This window comes from Crocodylus siamensis, chromosome 6, assembly GCF_052110815.1.
Source record: "Crocodylus siamensis isolate JL-2025a chromosome 6, ASM5211081v1, whole genome shotgun sequence".
NCBI classification, from domain to species: Eukaryota; Metazoa; Chordata; order Crocodylia; family Crocodylidae; genus Crocodylus; species Crocodylus siamensis.
The window spans coordinates 73,888,833-73,905,926 of record NC_143400.1 but is presented as its reverse complement, the minus strand read 5'-3'; the positions used below and the strand labels follow the sequence as shown (position 1 = coordinate 73,905,926).

Below are 17,094 nucleotides of genomic sequence, written 5' to 3'. Positions count from 1 at the left end.
TAATGGGAGGAAAGGAGCCGCTGGCATTGGGACAGAAAATGGCCAGCCTCCCGCTTAATTAACATCTTCTAATTAAGCAATTAACAACAAGGCATGGCAGGCGAGAAGGTGGGCGGTTGACCCATAACAGGTGGGCGGGGTCACTAGTGGACAGACCCCGAAGAGGTGCACCTATCGCAGCCCCTCATACAATTAAATAACTTTTAAGAAGTTGTGTTTAATAATTCTAGTAACGTCAGTGTTCTGTTGATTATTGGCCTGGCTATTGTTGATATGATTTGAACAGGATGTGTGAGGAACTTCTAGTGCTGAAGCTGTTTAACCTAAATTTCTTAAAATAATATGAAGTTCTTTGAGAAAAAAATATCATATATGCTTAGGCAAGCTTGGTCAGCAAATGCAAAAGGGACCTGACTCCGTTGTAGCCTAGACTACCACATAATACATTTATCACCCACATAAACCAGTAAAGAGCTGGTTTGATTTAAGAACTTTTATACAGTCTAATAACTGTGCTGGGATCCAGTTACAACAAACTTGTCCCCTAGTAGGTCCGTAGTGACTCACCTTATAGTGATAGGGTAAAATGCTTGTGCTAGTTTTGTTTTTTGTTTTTTTTTACTGTGACTGTAGCTTTTAATACCATTGACTATGAATTACTGACATCTTGTATAGATGCAAAGGAACAGAGGGCCTGATTTTCAGTTAATTTGTGTATGCACAAAAGTAGGAATGGACTACAGCCAAGCTGGCTTTGAACTGCTCCTGATTTGGGTCCCATGCAGGCTAGTCTGATAGAGCTGCTCAGGAATTTTCCATTGATTTCCCTCCCCACACACACACTTTTAGGGAATTGCTGATTCATCAAAGCAAACTGTTGCATGAAAAAAGGAGCTGTTTCAACATTTTTTAACAGGGAGGTCCAGGAAGAAATTTCTGGTCAAGGGTGGGAGGAGAGAGGATAGGAAGAGGGAAACTGGGCCCTCAGAATAGCCCTGGTGGGAGAGTAGTCACTTGTTTTCCTTTCTAGGTATGTGTCCTCATTTCCTTCCCTGGCATGTATCCTGGGTAGCACAGAACTACTCTGTTAGCTGTCTGCTCAACTGGCAGCTTCCAGAATTAGTAGTACCTGGCCCTTTCCCTCCAAAGCTTCATAAAGGGCCTGGGTTATAAATGCAGATTATATAGTGATTTAGGGCGTATCATCCTCTGATAGATACATGTGCAATCCTCTTCAATATTCATTGGAATTTTCCTCTTCAGGACAGATTCTGTCATCCTGCTGAGTAGCCTCTTACTTTTCAGAGAGCTCTGATTTTAAAATATATTGGTAAAAAATCCTCAAAGCGATTAAAATGAGCCTGTTAACAAGGTAAGTTTCATGTAATGTGAGCCATGGTGGTAGGATCTGGGCCCTAATTAAGCAGTTAACCTGGTCAGAAGGAGAATGGTACAAATATTTAACCCACAGTCCTTGGACAAGGAACCTAAACTATGGACTGGTCTCCACAGTGAAGAGGGAATAAAAACTTGGATTAAGCATCAGCACTTAACAAGAGTCTTGGGAAGATATTAGCATAGAGTAGCAGTACACAATAAATAAATGACCTGAAGGTAGAATAATGCAAACTTTGACATCACCGAAGTTGCTGGTTGGTGGCAGGATACCCAAAACCAGCACCAAGAAATACAAAAAAGTGAAGACAAAGTTTGGGTCCACAGGCAACTGTATCAATTTGAGGCTCTTGGATTTTTAAACATCAGTGATAAATACAACTGCAAAGCTTGATAGCACATGTGTGGCAGGGCACCTTTGGTGCCTGCTGCTTTAAGGGCTTGAGCAGAGCAGCCTGCAGGTAGGTGACTATAGTCTCAGTCTGGGGGAGGGGGTGGTCACATGGCCATCAGGAGCACACTCCAGCAGAAAAGTGCAGGACCAAGGCCCATTGAGTTGGGCCTGAAGCATGTTGATAGATATCTGAGGCCCAAGGGGCATAAGGCCCAGAAGCCCCAGTGAGGGGGCGGAGTAGTGACCCTAGTGAGGAGGCAGAGTGGGAGCTGGCAGCCATGTAGAGTAGGGCCTTAAGGGGGTCTGAAGGACTGCACATGGGCTGACTGGAGTAGCTAGAGTGGAGGTCCCAGAGGGAGGGCATGTGGGGAGGCCCCAGTGAGGAGGCATGCAACCCAGGCACATCTAAGGATACCTGAGGTCAAGCTGGGCCAGAGGCCGAGGGCAGCTGAGTTAAGGGGCCAGGGAAATGATAGTGGATTTTGGAATCTATCTGCAAGGCATGGGATATGGTATAAGGGAAGGTTCAGAGCTGCATATTACTCCCTTAGCATCAGGGCATTAAATGGGCAGCCTCCCGCAACTTTCCATCTTTTATACATCAAGGCAGGCAAGGCAGGGCAGACTGCCCTAGACGGGTAGGTGGGACAATGATTGGACTCAGCTTAGAGATGGCTCACTGTCACAACATGAAACCATGTGATTGTTTTTTTGATGGATAATGTAACCTGGTATCTGGGGCTTTAAAATCCTGCTTTCGGGTAAAAGTTGTTAGAGTGAGAAGAACAAAGCAGATCACTCGGTGGTGGAAAAGGGAGTGCAACGTGAGAAAATGCTCTGCCTATGTCTCCTTTATATAAAAGTTCTTAGGTCATATCATACATGTATGCATGGTATATAAATATAATAGGAAACAAAGTGAAAACTGTGCCTTAGACTTTCTGCCACCTCAACCCTTTTGGGAGATGAAGCTAGCAATGGGGTAGAACAATCTGTCAGTTCTCACAGATGGCTCTGATCTATGGGGAAAAGTAGGGACAGCTTCTGTGCTTTTTGGTACATTTGTGCTTGACTTCCCATAGGTCTAGTAGCACATCTGCGTGCCTTGCTGTGCTGCCATAGGCAGACCCTCAGCCTGCTGCCCAACTAATTCCCATTTTGTTGTTTTTAAAAATAAATAAAAGAATAATAATTTTTAAAAATGTCTGGGAGAGAGAACCACTCATTTATTTCTGCATCTGGATCTTTTCATACAGTTACATGGGTACATGTCACACTGCTATGTGCTAATACACTACTGCACAGTGTTATTAAGCTACTGTGCAATAAGTGTCTCATGTAGATGCGCCCATTGTTGATGAGAAATAATATCTGATCTAGTTCTGTTCCACAGATGTCTTTTTCACCCCCCTGCTGCTGCTCTATTTTTGTCATCCCCTTGCTGACTTTCTGCTTTGTTCATTTCATAGGATTTAACCCTGTTTGGGAAGAAACACTTACTTTTACTATCCACATGCCTGAAATAGCTTTGGTTAGATTTCTTGTTTGGGACCACGATCCTATTGGTCGAGACTTTGTTGGACAAAGAACTGTGGCTTTCAGCAGTCTTGTGCCTGGTAAGTTCCTTCTTTGAAGACTGGGACTAATTACCACAGAGTTCCTTTGTGACCCAGGACAAATTATCGACTATCCTAGGGTGGAATTTCCTAGGCTACCTTAGCAATTTGGATCCTACTTCATGTTGGCATTAGAAAGTCTTCCCCTCATTCTGGCTCCTCATCTGTGATATAGAGTCAGTAAATACCTTTATCCCACAGCTATCCAAGTGGTGGCCTGCCGGCTACGTGTGGCTGCTGCTGTTCCAGTTGTTTCAGCTGCAGCAACAGCCAGAGTCTTGACATTTTCCTTCCCTCCCCCCAGCTTCTGCTGCATGCCCCAGAGGGTGGTGCAGTGCAGTGCAGCCCAGTGTAGCCCATGGTGCTGGGGTATCTGGCAGCCTGAAGTGCCTGTGTGCCAAAGGGGAGCAGCTGAAGGTGAGGTGGAATGCTGCGTCACACCAGGGAGCACCCGCCCATGTGTACATGAGGTACAGTGGGGTGCGGGCTACCTGCCTGTACATGCCTACACATGGGGCAGGCAGCCTAGGGGGACCTGTGGCCCCTGCTACTGCTTCCTCTGTGGTGTGCAGCCCCTGCTGATATGGCCCATGAGGCACATGTCCCCTGGACACTTTCATGTTGGACAGCCCTGCTCTATGCCATGCTAGGAGATTGTGAGACTACACTCATGCTTGTGAAGGTCTTTGAGAAACTCACCTCAAAGATGACAGAGGGAACAATGTTAATAATGTGCAGGATTGTTCAGTCAGTGTGTTTATAAAGTTTAAAGGCAAAAGACTTTTTGTGGGGCAACTGTTGATAATTGTACATAAAGGACATGTTTTTGATTCTTTGCCACATTCTTTTTTATATTACTAGGCTATCGTCATGTGTATTTAGAAGGACTGACAGAAGCATCTATATTTGTTCATATAACAATCAATGAAATCTATGGAAAGGTAGGTATATTTACCTACCTTTACAGATCCTTTACTGAGGTTTACAGATGTTGCTGGTTAGTGTTTTGTAAACAGAAATACAAAGAGGCAGCTATACAGCCTCATAGAAGCAATGTGGGCTCCAACTGATTCCTTAAATTTAAGAACGTAGCTGTTTTCATACTGGGTCAGAACAATGGTTTATTAAACAGCATCCCCTGCCTCTATCAGTGATTAATTATGTAACACTTCTGAGAAAAGCAAAGTTTTTATAACTTCAAACCTCACTCCATTCCACAAATTAAAGAAGACAAAACCCCCAGTTTTCCAGCAGAGCAAACCTTGTGTCATCATTTACACTAATGCAAAGTTTAGCTAGTTGCTGTTCTGATTTAGAGCATGTCAACAGTGATAGCTGCCTGTGCGGTCTGGCATGCAGGCTCTGAGCTTAAGGAAGGAAAAATGTCCTTCGCTCATCCACACTAATTTGTCTGAAAAGCCTCCTCCTTTCTGTTTTGCCTCTGTGATGCACCAAACACTGCAGAACCTACCTTTTGAGGTTCACATAGCTAGAAGAATATTTATAAACTGGTGATGTGAGTGCTGTTTAGCTGATAGTTACACATTGGCTTTCTCTAAATACATGAGATGGGAAACTAAACTGAATGGTTTGAATTTTGCTACTGAATGTTCAATAGGACTTTTGCCAAAAACTGCAGCTGCCCACCCACCATGGGACAGCTGCCCAGCAAAGGGCCTTTTAATGATAGAAATAAGGAGCCGTATATTTTGCAAACAAAGTCACTGCTCCATTTTAGATGAGTGATCTGTGCACTGTGTTTATACAAATCATGACAATACATTAAGCAAAATACATTTTTGATCTTAACTCCTGAACAGGCATGTAAAGATATTTAAATTTGATAAGGCAACACTATGAAACGTTTACTACTTGGTTTTTGCATACACTATATTTTTCCAGCTCAGCAACCATGTTGGGATCCCCCCTACAAGAATGGAATCATGAAGTGATAGGCTCAGTGCTGAAACACTGGCAGATGCTTTGTCAAGCTCATCAAGAGCTCAGAGCTTTGCTTTGTTTCCTTTACCTCTTGGAACAGCTGCTTGAGTTGTGACCTAGATTTGGGAATGGCCAGATGACAAAGTGAACTTGTATAGCATTGTAATAGTGAATAGTCTTACTACTGCCACCAGAATCATGGTGCTTGGATTATTCTATCCAGATAGTAACCAAGGTGCTTGTGTGCTCCACTGAGCAGCTAGCTGCATGTCAGAAATACTTCTGTGGCTTTGCGCCTGAGGGGCTGGCTTGCAGTCTGAACTGAAAAATGTTGTGCTGGTAGTCAGGAGCAGTTGATGGAGAAAATGAAAGGGTTAAATGCAGAAGTTTAAAGTGTTAAAGTGCTATCCAGCCTCCAGGGAGTAGAGGGTGGAGGAGGAAGCGTGCAGAAGGACTGGATGACATAAGAACAGGGAATTGCAGTGTACTGCAACCACACTGCAAATTGGCTGAGCAGAGAAGTGAGTAGCAGCAGAGGCAGACTCTTACGAGAGCCTGCAGGCTTGGCCTCTACTTAATCTTGTGAAATGAGTATAGTGACTTGTAGTGAGGATGACATAGTGCTATTGGAAGAACATAATCTGAACTTTGCAATGTAGTCCTACCCTTAGTGGCATATTTCACACCCTTTCCCCTTGTGCAGGGAAATAAAATGTAAGGCCTATTGATATACATTTTTCCTTCTAACTAGCAGTTTTCCTTTTCCTTCTTACCCTATCAGTTTGCCCCCCAAAGCATAAGATTTCATTACCATAATCTTAAAATGAACAACTGTGAATGGTTTTACTGTTGTCACCTAACTGTCATTTCTCATGTAGCCCCAATAGTCATTTCGCATGTAGATGCAGTTAAGTATATACCCATAGGTTCAGTTTAACTTTATTTTTATAACAGTCATTGTCAGGAATTACAAACCCTTCTAAACTGTTGGAGATGGGGAAAGTTATTTTTGAAACTTGAGGCTCAGTTCTGAATCCTGTGTGTTTTAGTGTGTGTAGTTATTTTATTTTTCTGCTATATTTTAAAAGAAGAAGAGTTTTGGAACTTCAGGTTTTTTAATAAAAAGCAGATGCACAGTGCATGCCCTTATGAGTTCTGTTTTATTTGCCTTTATTACAGTTTTTTTAAGAGGCTTATGAGGAAGTTAAGACCGACAAACAGGCATGTACAGCATGGAGAAGATAACTAAAATAGAGTAGACTACCAAAGACAGACGTAGTGTTTAAGATGTAGGGTAGATTTATTTTTTTCAAGGCAGTTAAAAGAAGAGTTGGTCGCCCCCAGAGTTCATTCTCTGATCAAGAAGATCTATGAACATTAGCACCAATGGAAAATTGTAAGTTGAAAGTAAGGAAGGACATGATCCAGGTCAGCAGCTTCTGGTCCAATTCAGTTATGATAAACTATTGCAAGAATTTCATGAACATCCCAGACTAATAGAATCTCCCGGATGTGCCAACCTAGTCTAAGTATACAATGGCTTGCCTCACAACTGGCCCCCTATTTCATCAGAGAGACCAGTGATTGAAGTTATAGTGCAAATATGCGTAGCAGTTCCATTCCAAACCCAAGTTTCAAGGTGAGGCACCCCTGAGAAATTTGCATTGACACTTCCTGTGCTGTATCTGTGATGTAGACAGGGAGGTGTTTAGTATCCAAAGCTATCATTCTGGTATCATTCACCAGTACCCTCCCTAGGCACCCAAGAAAAGAAGCTATGGGGGGGGCAGGGGGAAGAGAGTAAGATAAAGAGCTGAGCTGCTTACAGATGTAGGCCCCCCTCCCCCCCTCACCCCCCCCCCAAAAACAAATCCAACAAAATGCAGAGCTTTACTTTAAATTTGATGCACCTCCATGCCAAGCCGAGTGAATGCCCAGAAGAGGCAGCATGTTAGTTTGACCCCGACTTGCCCAGTGTTTGTATATATTAGGGGCTTCAGCAGGGCTTTTTTGGTGCTTTTATCTAATAGCTGTTTGAATCAGCTATTAAATAAAAGTGCCAAAAAGCCCTGCTGAAGTGTGCAATTTATACAGATGCTGCACAGCTGGGTTGAACTAATATGCTGCTGCTTCCTGTAAAGCGCAGTTTGTTTGGGTTTATTTTTTCACCCCTGACATCGCTCAGTAAAGTGGATGCTCTTCTAGAAGGAAACACAACCTGGGTGTTAGCCTGGAGCCTGGCTTCTGACGAGGCAGGGCCTTTGCTACTGTTTTCCATGCATTTTATCTAATGAATATTAAATGCAAAGTGCATTGGCTCAGCTTCAAGAGGAGGGCTGGAGAAGAAATTGCCTGACCTGTGGCCTGGTGGTTATAGCATGGTGGAGCTATGTAAGGTCAAATCCCATCTCGATGAGGCAGGTCCTAAAACCTGGGTCTCCTGCATGAGTGTCCAAGACACTTGACTATTGAACTAACATGTAGAAGGACTCTCCTTCTCCTTCCTGTTTTTGCCAATCCAGAATTTGGCAGTTGCACACATATAGAGCCACATTCTTACCCCGTCAGAATTCAGCCTACTTTGCATAGAGTCAGACTGCAAATTGCTTAAGTGTCAAAAATAGCAGTTGGGTGTATACAGCGTTCTGCCCCTAAATGCAAGTGATATCCCCTGTCATTGTTCCTGAAATTCAGGGGGGGTTGCTATTAGACTACTGCTGTTGACTCTCAAAGTTTTCAGAGGGAATGCAGTTAAGAAATAAAGTGAATTTTTGAGTTCTTAATATAATTGTATAGGATGAATTTACATTAGCAGAAGATCTAAAAAAAAAGCCCTAGGAGTCTTGACTTTTTTGTATAATTTAGTCTATTCATCAGATGTTTAATAATGACTGTATTATTGGGTTTCCAAGGTATATCTAAAAGGAGTGCACTTCCACACCCGGGGAAATCACAATATCTGTGTGACTGATATTGGTATAACACGAATTAACATTTTCAAAGGATTTGATATAGGCTTTAACTACCTTGTTGTTTGCTTTTGTCATGGTCTTGAAAGCAGTAGGCAAAAATATATTTGCATTTCTTTCCCTTTCAGTGGAGTCCTTTAATCCTCAATCCCAGTTATACTATATTGCACTTTCTAGGAGCCACAAAGGTAGTCTTCATTGGCATGCACTTTGCACTTGCTAGACATGGAGTTATTGAACAATTCCTAATCGCATGATCTGTAACTACCATATCGCATCATTCTTCATTAATATTCTGAACATTTGAGCATTGCTTTGAGGAGCCCATGTCATAAAACTCCGAGTTAATGGGTAGCCTGTCACTACAGCACATTTCTTACAGTCTTGTCATTTCTGATTTAAGAAACTTTTAGTAAACCTCTACTGTAATCATGGCAGGCTGCCACCCTAATGAGGAGAAATTTCATACATGCATGAATTCATGGAGACCTATGCTGATAATTTCCTGGTTGGAATACATGTGAATTGTCTGGTGTGAATTTTTACTTCGCTATGTTTTTATTTTAATTTTGTATTCACCTGTCATAAGTATTTATGAAACACACTGCTGTATCAGTTTAATGTAATGACCTTACTTAAAGCTTGTGGTGGATCTTTTATTTTCAGAGTAGGCAGCTGATAGGATTCAGAGGGCTGTTTCACAAGAATTCCAAGCACCATTCTGCTGAAAACAATGGGCATTGTGTACGGAAGCGATCCATTGGTGATCGAATTCTCCGACGCACAGCCAGCGCTCCGGCAAAAGGCAGAAAGAAAAGCAAAATGGGCTTTCAGGAAACTACCGAATTTAAGGACAGTGTGTCTGAGCCATCAGAACTGAAAGACAAGGAAGGAGTTCTCAGACGTACAGCTAGGAGTTTGCAAGCACGTCCTTCATCTGTGCCAGTTGACAAATATCTCCTTGTGGGATCATCATCACCAGAAAGTGAAAAACTTAAAGGTGCCAAAAGAAAAGAAAGTACCTCTGGTAAGATGTTTCCAAAGTGACTTTTAGTGCAACAGGTTTAAAAATCTATTGATAGACCCAAGTCCTACAACTCTCATACAGTTTTTTCAGTGAACACATGTAAATAAGGGCTACAGGATCAAACCCCATATGATGTCAAGATTATAGTCGATATCAAACCAATATGTAATAACAGTAATAATATAATTTAAAATCATATTCATTTTTAAATCTCTTTCAATGTTTTGACAAGTGAAACCCAAGAAAGTTTTCCACTCCACAGATTAGGCAAATCAATTAAATATTTTTCAGAATTCTTCTTAAGAGGGCACTTATTAAGTTTCTTCTCATATGTAAAAGAAGTGCTCTTGTTGCTGTTATTTTTTAATTATCCCACTAATAGCTCAAAGCTGAAAACTACATTCTTACCAGATGTTTTTTACTTCAATCTCTTTAAAGCTTTGCCACTGTGTGTTTATTCACAAGACTTTGCTGGTTGGCCCAGTAGGTTTTTCTTTTTCTTTTTTCAAGGGAAATATAGCATAAAGCTTGTGTTTTGGAATTGTGCATATAAGGAATAACATAGACTTTGGAAACAGATGTAAAGGATGAAGAAAAGTCTAACGTTCTTGACCTTTTCCTTTTAAATTAATTTAATAATATTTAAAACCTCTACTAGATGGCGAAATGGTACATCAGGATAGAAATTTGGGTCTTTTTAATGTTCTAATATAAATGTTAGTTTGCAGTATATTTTGATTCTTGAAGTAGCTCTGGAAAAATATATTTTAAATGCATTTGGCCTGGTTTTTAATATATGAATTCAGTGGAGTTATTGATACAAAACCTGAACAAATGGCATGAGATCTGACTCTGTGGGCATTTATACACATGCTTCAGATTGGGGGGCAGAGGCACTTAGAGTGGCTCTGACAGCCGCTCTAATTAAAACTCCTGGAGCATCATGTGTATCAGCATCCTCACACTGAAAAATGATGGCGGCATTTTAACTAAACCTTGTCAAATGAGCTTTATTTAAAGACCCTTTCTGCCATTTTTTAGCATGGGGACACTGAGGCACTTGATGCTGGAGTCTGTTGGAGTGAGGTAATTATCGTGCTCCTGCAGACTTGATTAATTAAGTCTGCTCTAATGTGCTGTAATTACAGTGTGTCGGAGGAGCATCCCTACACATGTATAGGTGCCCTATGTGACTAATACTTGATTTGCTGGAGCATCTAAATACCTCCAGAAAGCCTTTGATTATGTGCCAATGGCATATAAAACATTTTCTTTCTTGGTTAGGGTTTCTTACCCAATATGAAGCATCTACTGTACATTTCTTCCTGCAAATACTGGAGGCAGTTTGGACTCCTCGATTAGCCTCCAGGACTTGGCCATATCCTCTGCACTCTTATTCTGACCTCTGTGACATAGTAGTACACAACAGCCATTCCTGCTTTACCCTGTGTAATCTGAAAGTCAGCTTAGTGGCTAGTGGCTGCTTCATGCTGTTTTTGTAAAAGGCCTGTACACCTGGCAGACATGGTTCTTCAGAGAATAAGGGGGTTTTATATATGGCAATACTGCCAAAAAACTCTCACCTTCCTTTTTCTGCAGCTTTTGAAATAGGTAGTGAGCTAGGCATGCATCTGTGACAAAAACACAAAGTGCTGTTACACTCTGGTTACTTAGTCTATGGAAAAGCAGCTGATAAAATCAATGCAGCCATTCTTAAATTTATGTGGGATTCATGTAGCCCTGGCAAGGGCAAGAATATGTACCTCTGCTAACTTTGTTCTACTTCTCTGCATTCTTGCATCACTCATAGCTTGGTAGGAACAAAGAATCTAGTCCTTCTTAAAGCTGATTTGCAGGGAGCAATGAGCAGATTAAAACAGAATTTATGCACACACTGCATTACTCTCTAAGTAATTTAGGATGAAAAGGAAATTCCTCCTAAGGCCTATTTATCAAGTCTTGGAATTACACAGTGTCTTAGTATTCAGAGATTCTCTCCTCATCTGTCACAAAACTAATGCAGCTTGGGCATTCATGGCCAGGGATATGATAATTTCTAAAGAAGGGAATTTTACCCTAAAGAACTTGTAAGCAGCAAGAAAAAGTATTCGGAGCCATTTCTAAAGAGGAGTGTTTCAATATTCTTACTATGTGTGGATATGCCTGGAATGGTATCAGCACTGTAGCAAGCAATCCAGCTTTAACCCTGGAGGAAGCAATGTAGAAATGTGTAGTTGAACGTAAGTAGAAAGTAGAACCTAATCAGTCTCTTTTGAAATGTTCTCCTTCTGAAATAGCTCCAAACATATGTGTGTCCTTATCATTAGAAGACACAGAGGTGATTAAAAACTTCTTCAGTGGCTCTAGGATGTCACTAACAAGAGCATGCTCTGCTAAGGGTACAGGCCTTGGTGTTATGACCTAAAAAGATATAACAGGAAGTAAATGTAATACCTCCTACGTGTAGGAAGAATAGAACCTGTCCCACAAGGACAGAGGTGAGCAGGGCTCCCCTCCCAAAATCGTACAGTTAGTGAAAGATATGGTTAAGTCCCTAGGCATCTCAGATGTGAAGAGACTGAATAGTGAAGAAGATAAAATTCAGACTGGATTTCCCTCATGGGAGGTAACCAAGGAGACCTTCTCCATGAGTTCAAAGGATGTGGATTACTGAGAACTTCAAATCTGTATCCTTCTCTGAGCAAGTCTTTTTTGTGAGTGAAGGTTGAAAAGGTGTAGCCAAGACTCGTGCATGTGTGTGAACTACAGCTGGTATTTGCAGAAGGATAAGGAAGCACAGATATTTCAGACTGAAGGTCAATTATTAGGTTACAATTTTTTACATTTCATTAAAGAAAGCAGAGAACAGATGGATGTTAAATTGAACCCAATATAGGCCCTTCCCTGCTAAACTGCCTGGCTAAGTGAATCTCCAGGAATCCAACTGGAATTAAACCAAAATGAAATTTGCCTTCATACACTTCTCTCTGTCTCTATAGGAAATCAAAGAACTTACAGAGCATCTCAATGAGTATGTGGCAGTTATTTCAATACAGTGTTTTGGATCTAGAGAACATTTGAACTATTTTATTTTTCATGATCAGGGGATCAGTCTTGCATTCCCTACATAAAAAAAACCACCAATTGACTATAGTAGGAATTTTAAATGCACAGTAAATGGACAATCATGACCTTTGGAGGCAGTGTGACTTTTTTTGTTTATTTCTCCGTGAGTTGATTTCTGGTGAATGTTAGAAATTGTGTATTTCATAAATGGTCAAATTCTCCTATACGCATTCAACCCTTGCTTAGATAACATGGATCTTACCTAAGCATGGAGGTAAGATTTGACTTAAGTAGTTGTAGAAATGTAGAAACATTTAAAATATATTCTTTATATGAATTCTTGTCCTCTTACAATTGCAGAAGTTTAGAACTGTAAATGTCATTAGAGACTTACAAATGAAATCTTAAATTGCACGTCTTTGTTCTAAGCTGTTGCTAAGAACATTATGCATGGGGGGCCAGCTAGATGCAATTTTTTACTCAGAATTTTTATGAACATGCCTCTTGTTTCCAGATATTATGTTGTTTAACAGAGCTGTTTTGTTCTGTCTTTGTTGCCATGCTTCTTTATAGTACAAATCTGAATAGGAACACAACCGAAGGTAATGCCACATATGCAAGATATGGTACCTCATTGACATTATTTACAATAAATATTACATCACATGCCTGATGTAATAGACATTCAAAGGAAGCTTCAATGAAGTGCCTACAACTATATTTTCCCATTTATTCATATCTCACAGATAATTTGTACTAAACCTGCACAAACCCATAATTAAGTCCTATCACAACTGTAACTAATTTTACATTCTCCATTTGTCTGTCTAAAGACAAAATAGTTGTTAACAATAGACAACATATTGTATGTAACTAATATGCTTTTTATTTCGTTTAGCAGATAGTAGTGATGATACAAGTGAAAAAAAAAATTCAAAAGAACCTGAGAAAGCTGAGTCTACTGTAAATTCTGTATCTCTGCTTAAAGATGAGATTCCCCAGAGAGAGTCCAAAACTGACAGTTCTACATCATCACCCATACATGAAAAACCAGGATGTTTAGATTTTGCAAGTGGGATAGCTGCAACAAATCATCCTGCAATATATCAGGAAAATCATCTTTCCAATGAACCTGTTCATACAAGGAAGGATTTTGTTTTTGAACTTGCAACAGAAATAATACAAGACACACACTGTACAGGTCAAAAAAGAGATGACAACACTGAAGTATATAAAGAAGAGAAAGAAACATTGCCAAGACATTCTCTTTCTCAAAAAGAGGATATTGAAAACAATAAATGCAATGTTTTAAGGAGCAGATCTCTAATGACTTTTTCACTGACAGATATCTCTTCCACCATCTGTTCTGACATGCATGATTTGCACTCCACTGCTGCCATGCAAGATAGTGACATTTCTCGTCTTATAGATGAGGTTTCCCTAACAAATGAGAGTGACGTTGGCAGTTCTGTCTCAGCACTGATTGGACAGTTTGACATCACAGATGACCAAACTAATCTGACTATTGTTTCAAGTCTTCATGGCACAAGCAATCAGACCTTCAGCGTAATGTCATCACATCCACATCTCTTTGCTGTTGATTTGAACACATCCTGTAAGCACAATCTGATAAAACCTGTTGATTCACCATTATTCTCAACTCCAGATACCACTGTGTTCTCAAGCCCTGAGACAGCAGAGTATTCAGTGTACACAATTATCCATGAGGCATCTCTTACACCAGTTTCTGAATGTAAACCAGTAGATGAACTGGTTTGCAAGAAGAAGTTAGTTTGCATAGAAAAAAGCCCTGCTGTGTCATCTTGTACATCTCCTCTCCATTTGCTTGAAGCAGATTCCAAAAGGATGTGTGGTACAAACTGGGAAACACTTGAGGATTGCAGTTCCTGTACTTCTAATAGTTTTACCTTGGAAGATACATTAGCTAACCCCCACATGTGTATAAATTCGGCAGGCAGCAGTCTAATAGAAGTTGATGGGGATTCCCAAGACCTCTTGATAACTACTTATGAGTACAAGAGAGAAGATATGAGCCAGCTTGCTTCTCCTTTGAAACTCAAGCACAATCATGAACCAGTGTGCAACAGTGAGAGAATCTCTGGGAATAACTCAATCAAGGAGGGCCTCTGCAGCATTGACCCAAATAGTTCAAAACAACCATTTCCTTACCCAGAATATAATAGTGTGGACTTTTTGCCTAATAATCATTGTCAAACTCCAGATATACAAAAGGATGTGGCGTGTACCTCCCCAAAATCTTGTTTTAATAAAATGTACTCTGCTACCCCTCAGAATGCTTTGCCTTTCCTTCCTCCTGCAGCTGTGAAACAGCCTAGTCCTTGCAAATCCAAAAGCCTTGGAGACTTGACATCAGAGGATATCTCCTGCAACTTTGAAAGCAAGTACAAATACATAAGTAGAAGCTTTATTACATCTGGCATGAGGGACAAGAAAGTGGCTGCTATGAATACGCAGAGACCACATTCTACAGATGCTCTTACAGAACAGCTGCGAAAACTGGTATCTTTTGACCAGGAAGAGAGCTGTCAAGCATTGTATTCTAAGCAGAATGATGATGATGATTGCCCCAAGGCACTGGTCAGAAAACTGTCATCCAGAAGTCAGAGTAGAGTACGTAATATCGCCAGTCGTGCCAAGGAAAGACAAGAAGCCAACAAACAAAAACTTTCTAATGCGAGCAGCATAGCGGGGGTAGTTCTCAGAAACAAACCATCAGCCTCACCCCATGTTATCAACAGGCATTCCACTGGCTCTTACATTGCAAGATATCTGAATAACTTCAATCAGGAGGATGTGGAAGGTCGGGGCATACCAGAGGGTGCATGCACTTCTTTGCGGTACGGATTTAATGATCAGTTTTATACTGATGATTCTGTTTTGCAGATGGAGGCAAGCGGTGATGAGAAGCCAGAAATTTATTTCCTGCTGAGACTGTAAATTGTATAAATGTACATCCTCAGTGTTTACAAATTCTTTCAGTGATGGAAGGATTTTTAGCAAGAAGTGCAGCTTTTGGTGTTTAAATTATTTAGTAATGCAGTTCTGAACTTGTGATTTAGTCTTGATTAATGTGTCCTTTCCTGTCAAAGAGCATGTAAATGATCCATTCTTATGTAAGTCTTATTTTGATTTAGAAATTATGAAGTGAATTAGTCAGGGAATTATTTGCATGTAATAGATCTGAACATTCACAGTGTTCTGTATTTGTAACGCATGTACATTTTAATAACAAGAGCTTAGCACATAGGTGCACATTAGCAGAACACTGCAATTCATGCAGTAAATCGCTTGCTGTTTTTCCTAAACCTTTTAGTTGCTTTCAAAGAAAATATTAGAAGGGCCACCCTTTTGGATCATACTCTTCTGAGCATGAGGCTTTCTGTCCTCAGTGTTCCATTGAAGTCAATAGGACTACTTATGGGACAAATTTCTTTGTCCTAGATCAGACCCTTCCTTGGTAAAACTGTTTCTTATCTAAATTGTACTTACCTGTTTGCTAATGTCAGTTTTAAATCCTTCAGTGCATGAGCTACAAATTGACAACTATAAATTTGTAGAATTAGGATTGAAGAAAATTTTCAAATAACATGTAGATTGTCTTTCCACACTTTAGGGCATTAGAATGGTGGTGGTCTTTTTCTTCCACTTGTTGAATGTTTGCTTCAGTCTCAAAGTTGAATGAAAAAGAAAGTTAGAAGATTCTGTGTAAAAGAGCAGGAAAATCTTGTTTTCCATACATTTTGTTATGTATTTTTGCTATTGGCTGTTTATGTAACTTGAATACAGTAGCAGAGCTGTTTTCTTTATGTTGGTAATTATACTTCTAAATTGTTGACAGTCAGTACAGTATTTACAGCTCACACAGCAGAATACGTAGTTGGCTTACCATAATCACATGATTTTGAGAAAAGGGCTTTTTCTATATAACACTGAAAAATGAGTGGGTGATTACAAAAATATACAAAATCTTCCTTGTAGGGAGCAAGATTAGCTTTATTTTGGGTTTTAAAATGTTTTGCTTTCACTGTGAACATATTTTTCATTATATGTAAAAGACGTACCTTTTGCCTCTTTTTTTGTAATATGGGACATTATTATTCCTGGAGACATCATTAAAATAGATTTTTAAGTACCTGGGTGCATACTTATTGAAGCTATAACAAATGCAGTTACTCTTGAACTAGTAGTCAGTGATTGCAGATGTTTGCCATGTCATGAATTTGTAATAAACCTTTACACGGGGAGAAACTCTTTCATTGTAGATATGCTCAAGGTTCTAACTAGCAATTTGCAGCCTTGACTCTTTTCTAAAAGTATTAAAAACTCCAGTGTTTTGAAGCAATTCTGATAGGAAGTTATATTTACCAAGTATTTCTGTAATTGCCAGTATTGTATTCCCAGTCAGAAAGGACTATGTTTACAAATGTTCTTCCCTTTTCCAACTGGATTTTGGGGAAGTCTAGGCCTTTCTATTACTGTATTTTAACCCTGGTATAATCCACTTTCAGTTACACAATCTATGGTGTAAGGTAAAACTCAGCATAAAGAGGAGATGCAGAATTGAGTGTTCAGTGAACAACTGGTGTGACTGATCTGATTTGCTGGCATTTACATGTGATAAATCCTCAGACTTTATTCCTACAC

The 17,094-nt window shown here is 40.1% G+C and overlaps 1 protein-coding gene across 4 annotated transcripts in view; it reads left to right on the top strand.

Moving 5' to 3' along the window:
- The window catches only part of PLCH1 (phospholipase C eta 1), a 215,964-nt gene extending 199,212 nt beyond the window's left edge, over nucleotides 1–16,752 (top strand). For 2 of the 4 annotated variants that reach the window (XM_090053306.1, XM_090053308.1), the window contains 4 exons: nucleotides 3,259–3,405; nucleotides 4,267–4,346; nucleotides 8,982–9,342; nucleotides 13,307–16,751. In XM_090053306.1, the coding sequence (XP_089909432.1) occupies nucleotides 3,259–3,405; nucleotides 4,267–4,346; nucleotides 8,982–9,342; nucleotides 13,307–15,387 (2,669 nt within the window). In that variant the 3' untranslated portion in view covers nucleotides 15,388–16,751. Of the gene's footprint in view, nucleotides 1–3,258; nucleotides 3,406–4,266; nucleotides 4,347–8,443; nucleotides 8,504–8,981; nucleotides 9,343–13,306 lie in introns of all 4 variants that reach the window. The other 2 variants (XM_090053310.1, XM_090053309.1) reach the window with 2 other exon arrangements.
- The last annotated feature ends 342 nt before the right edge of the window (nucleotides 16,753–17,094 follow it).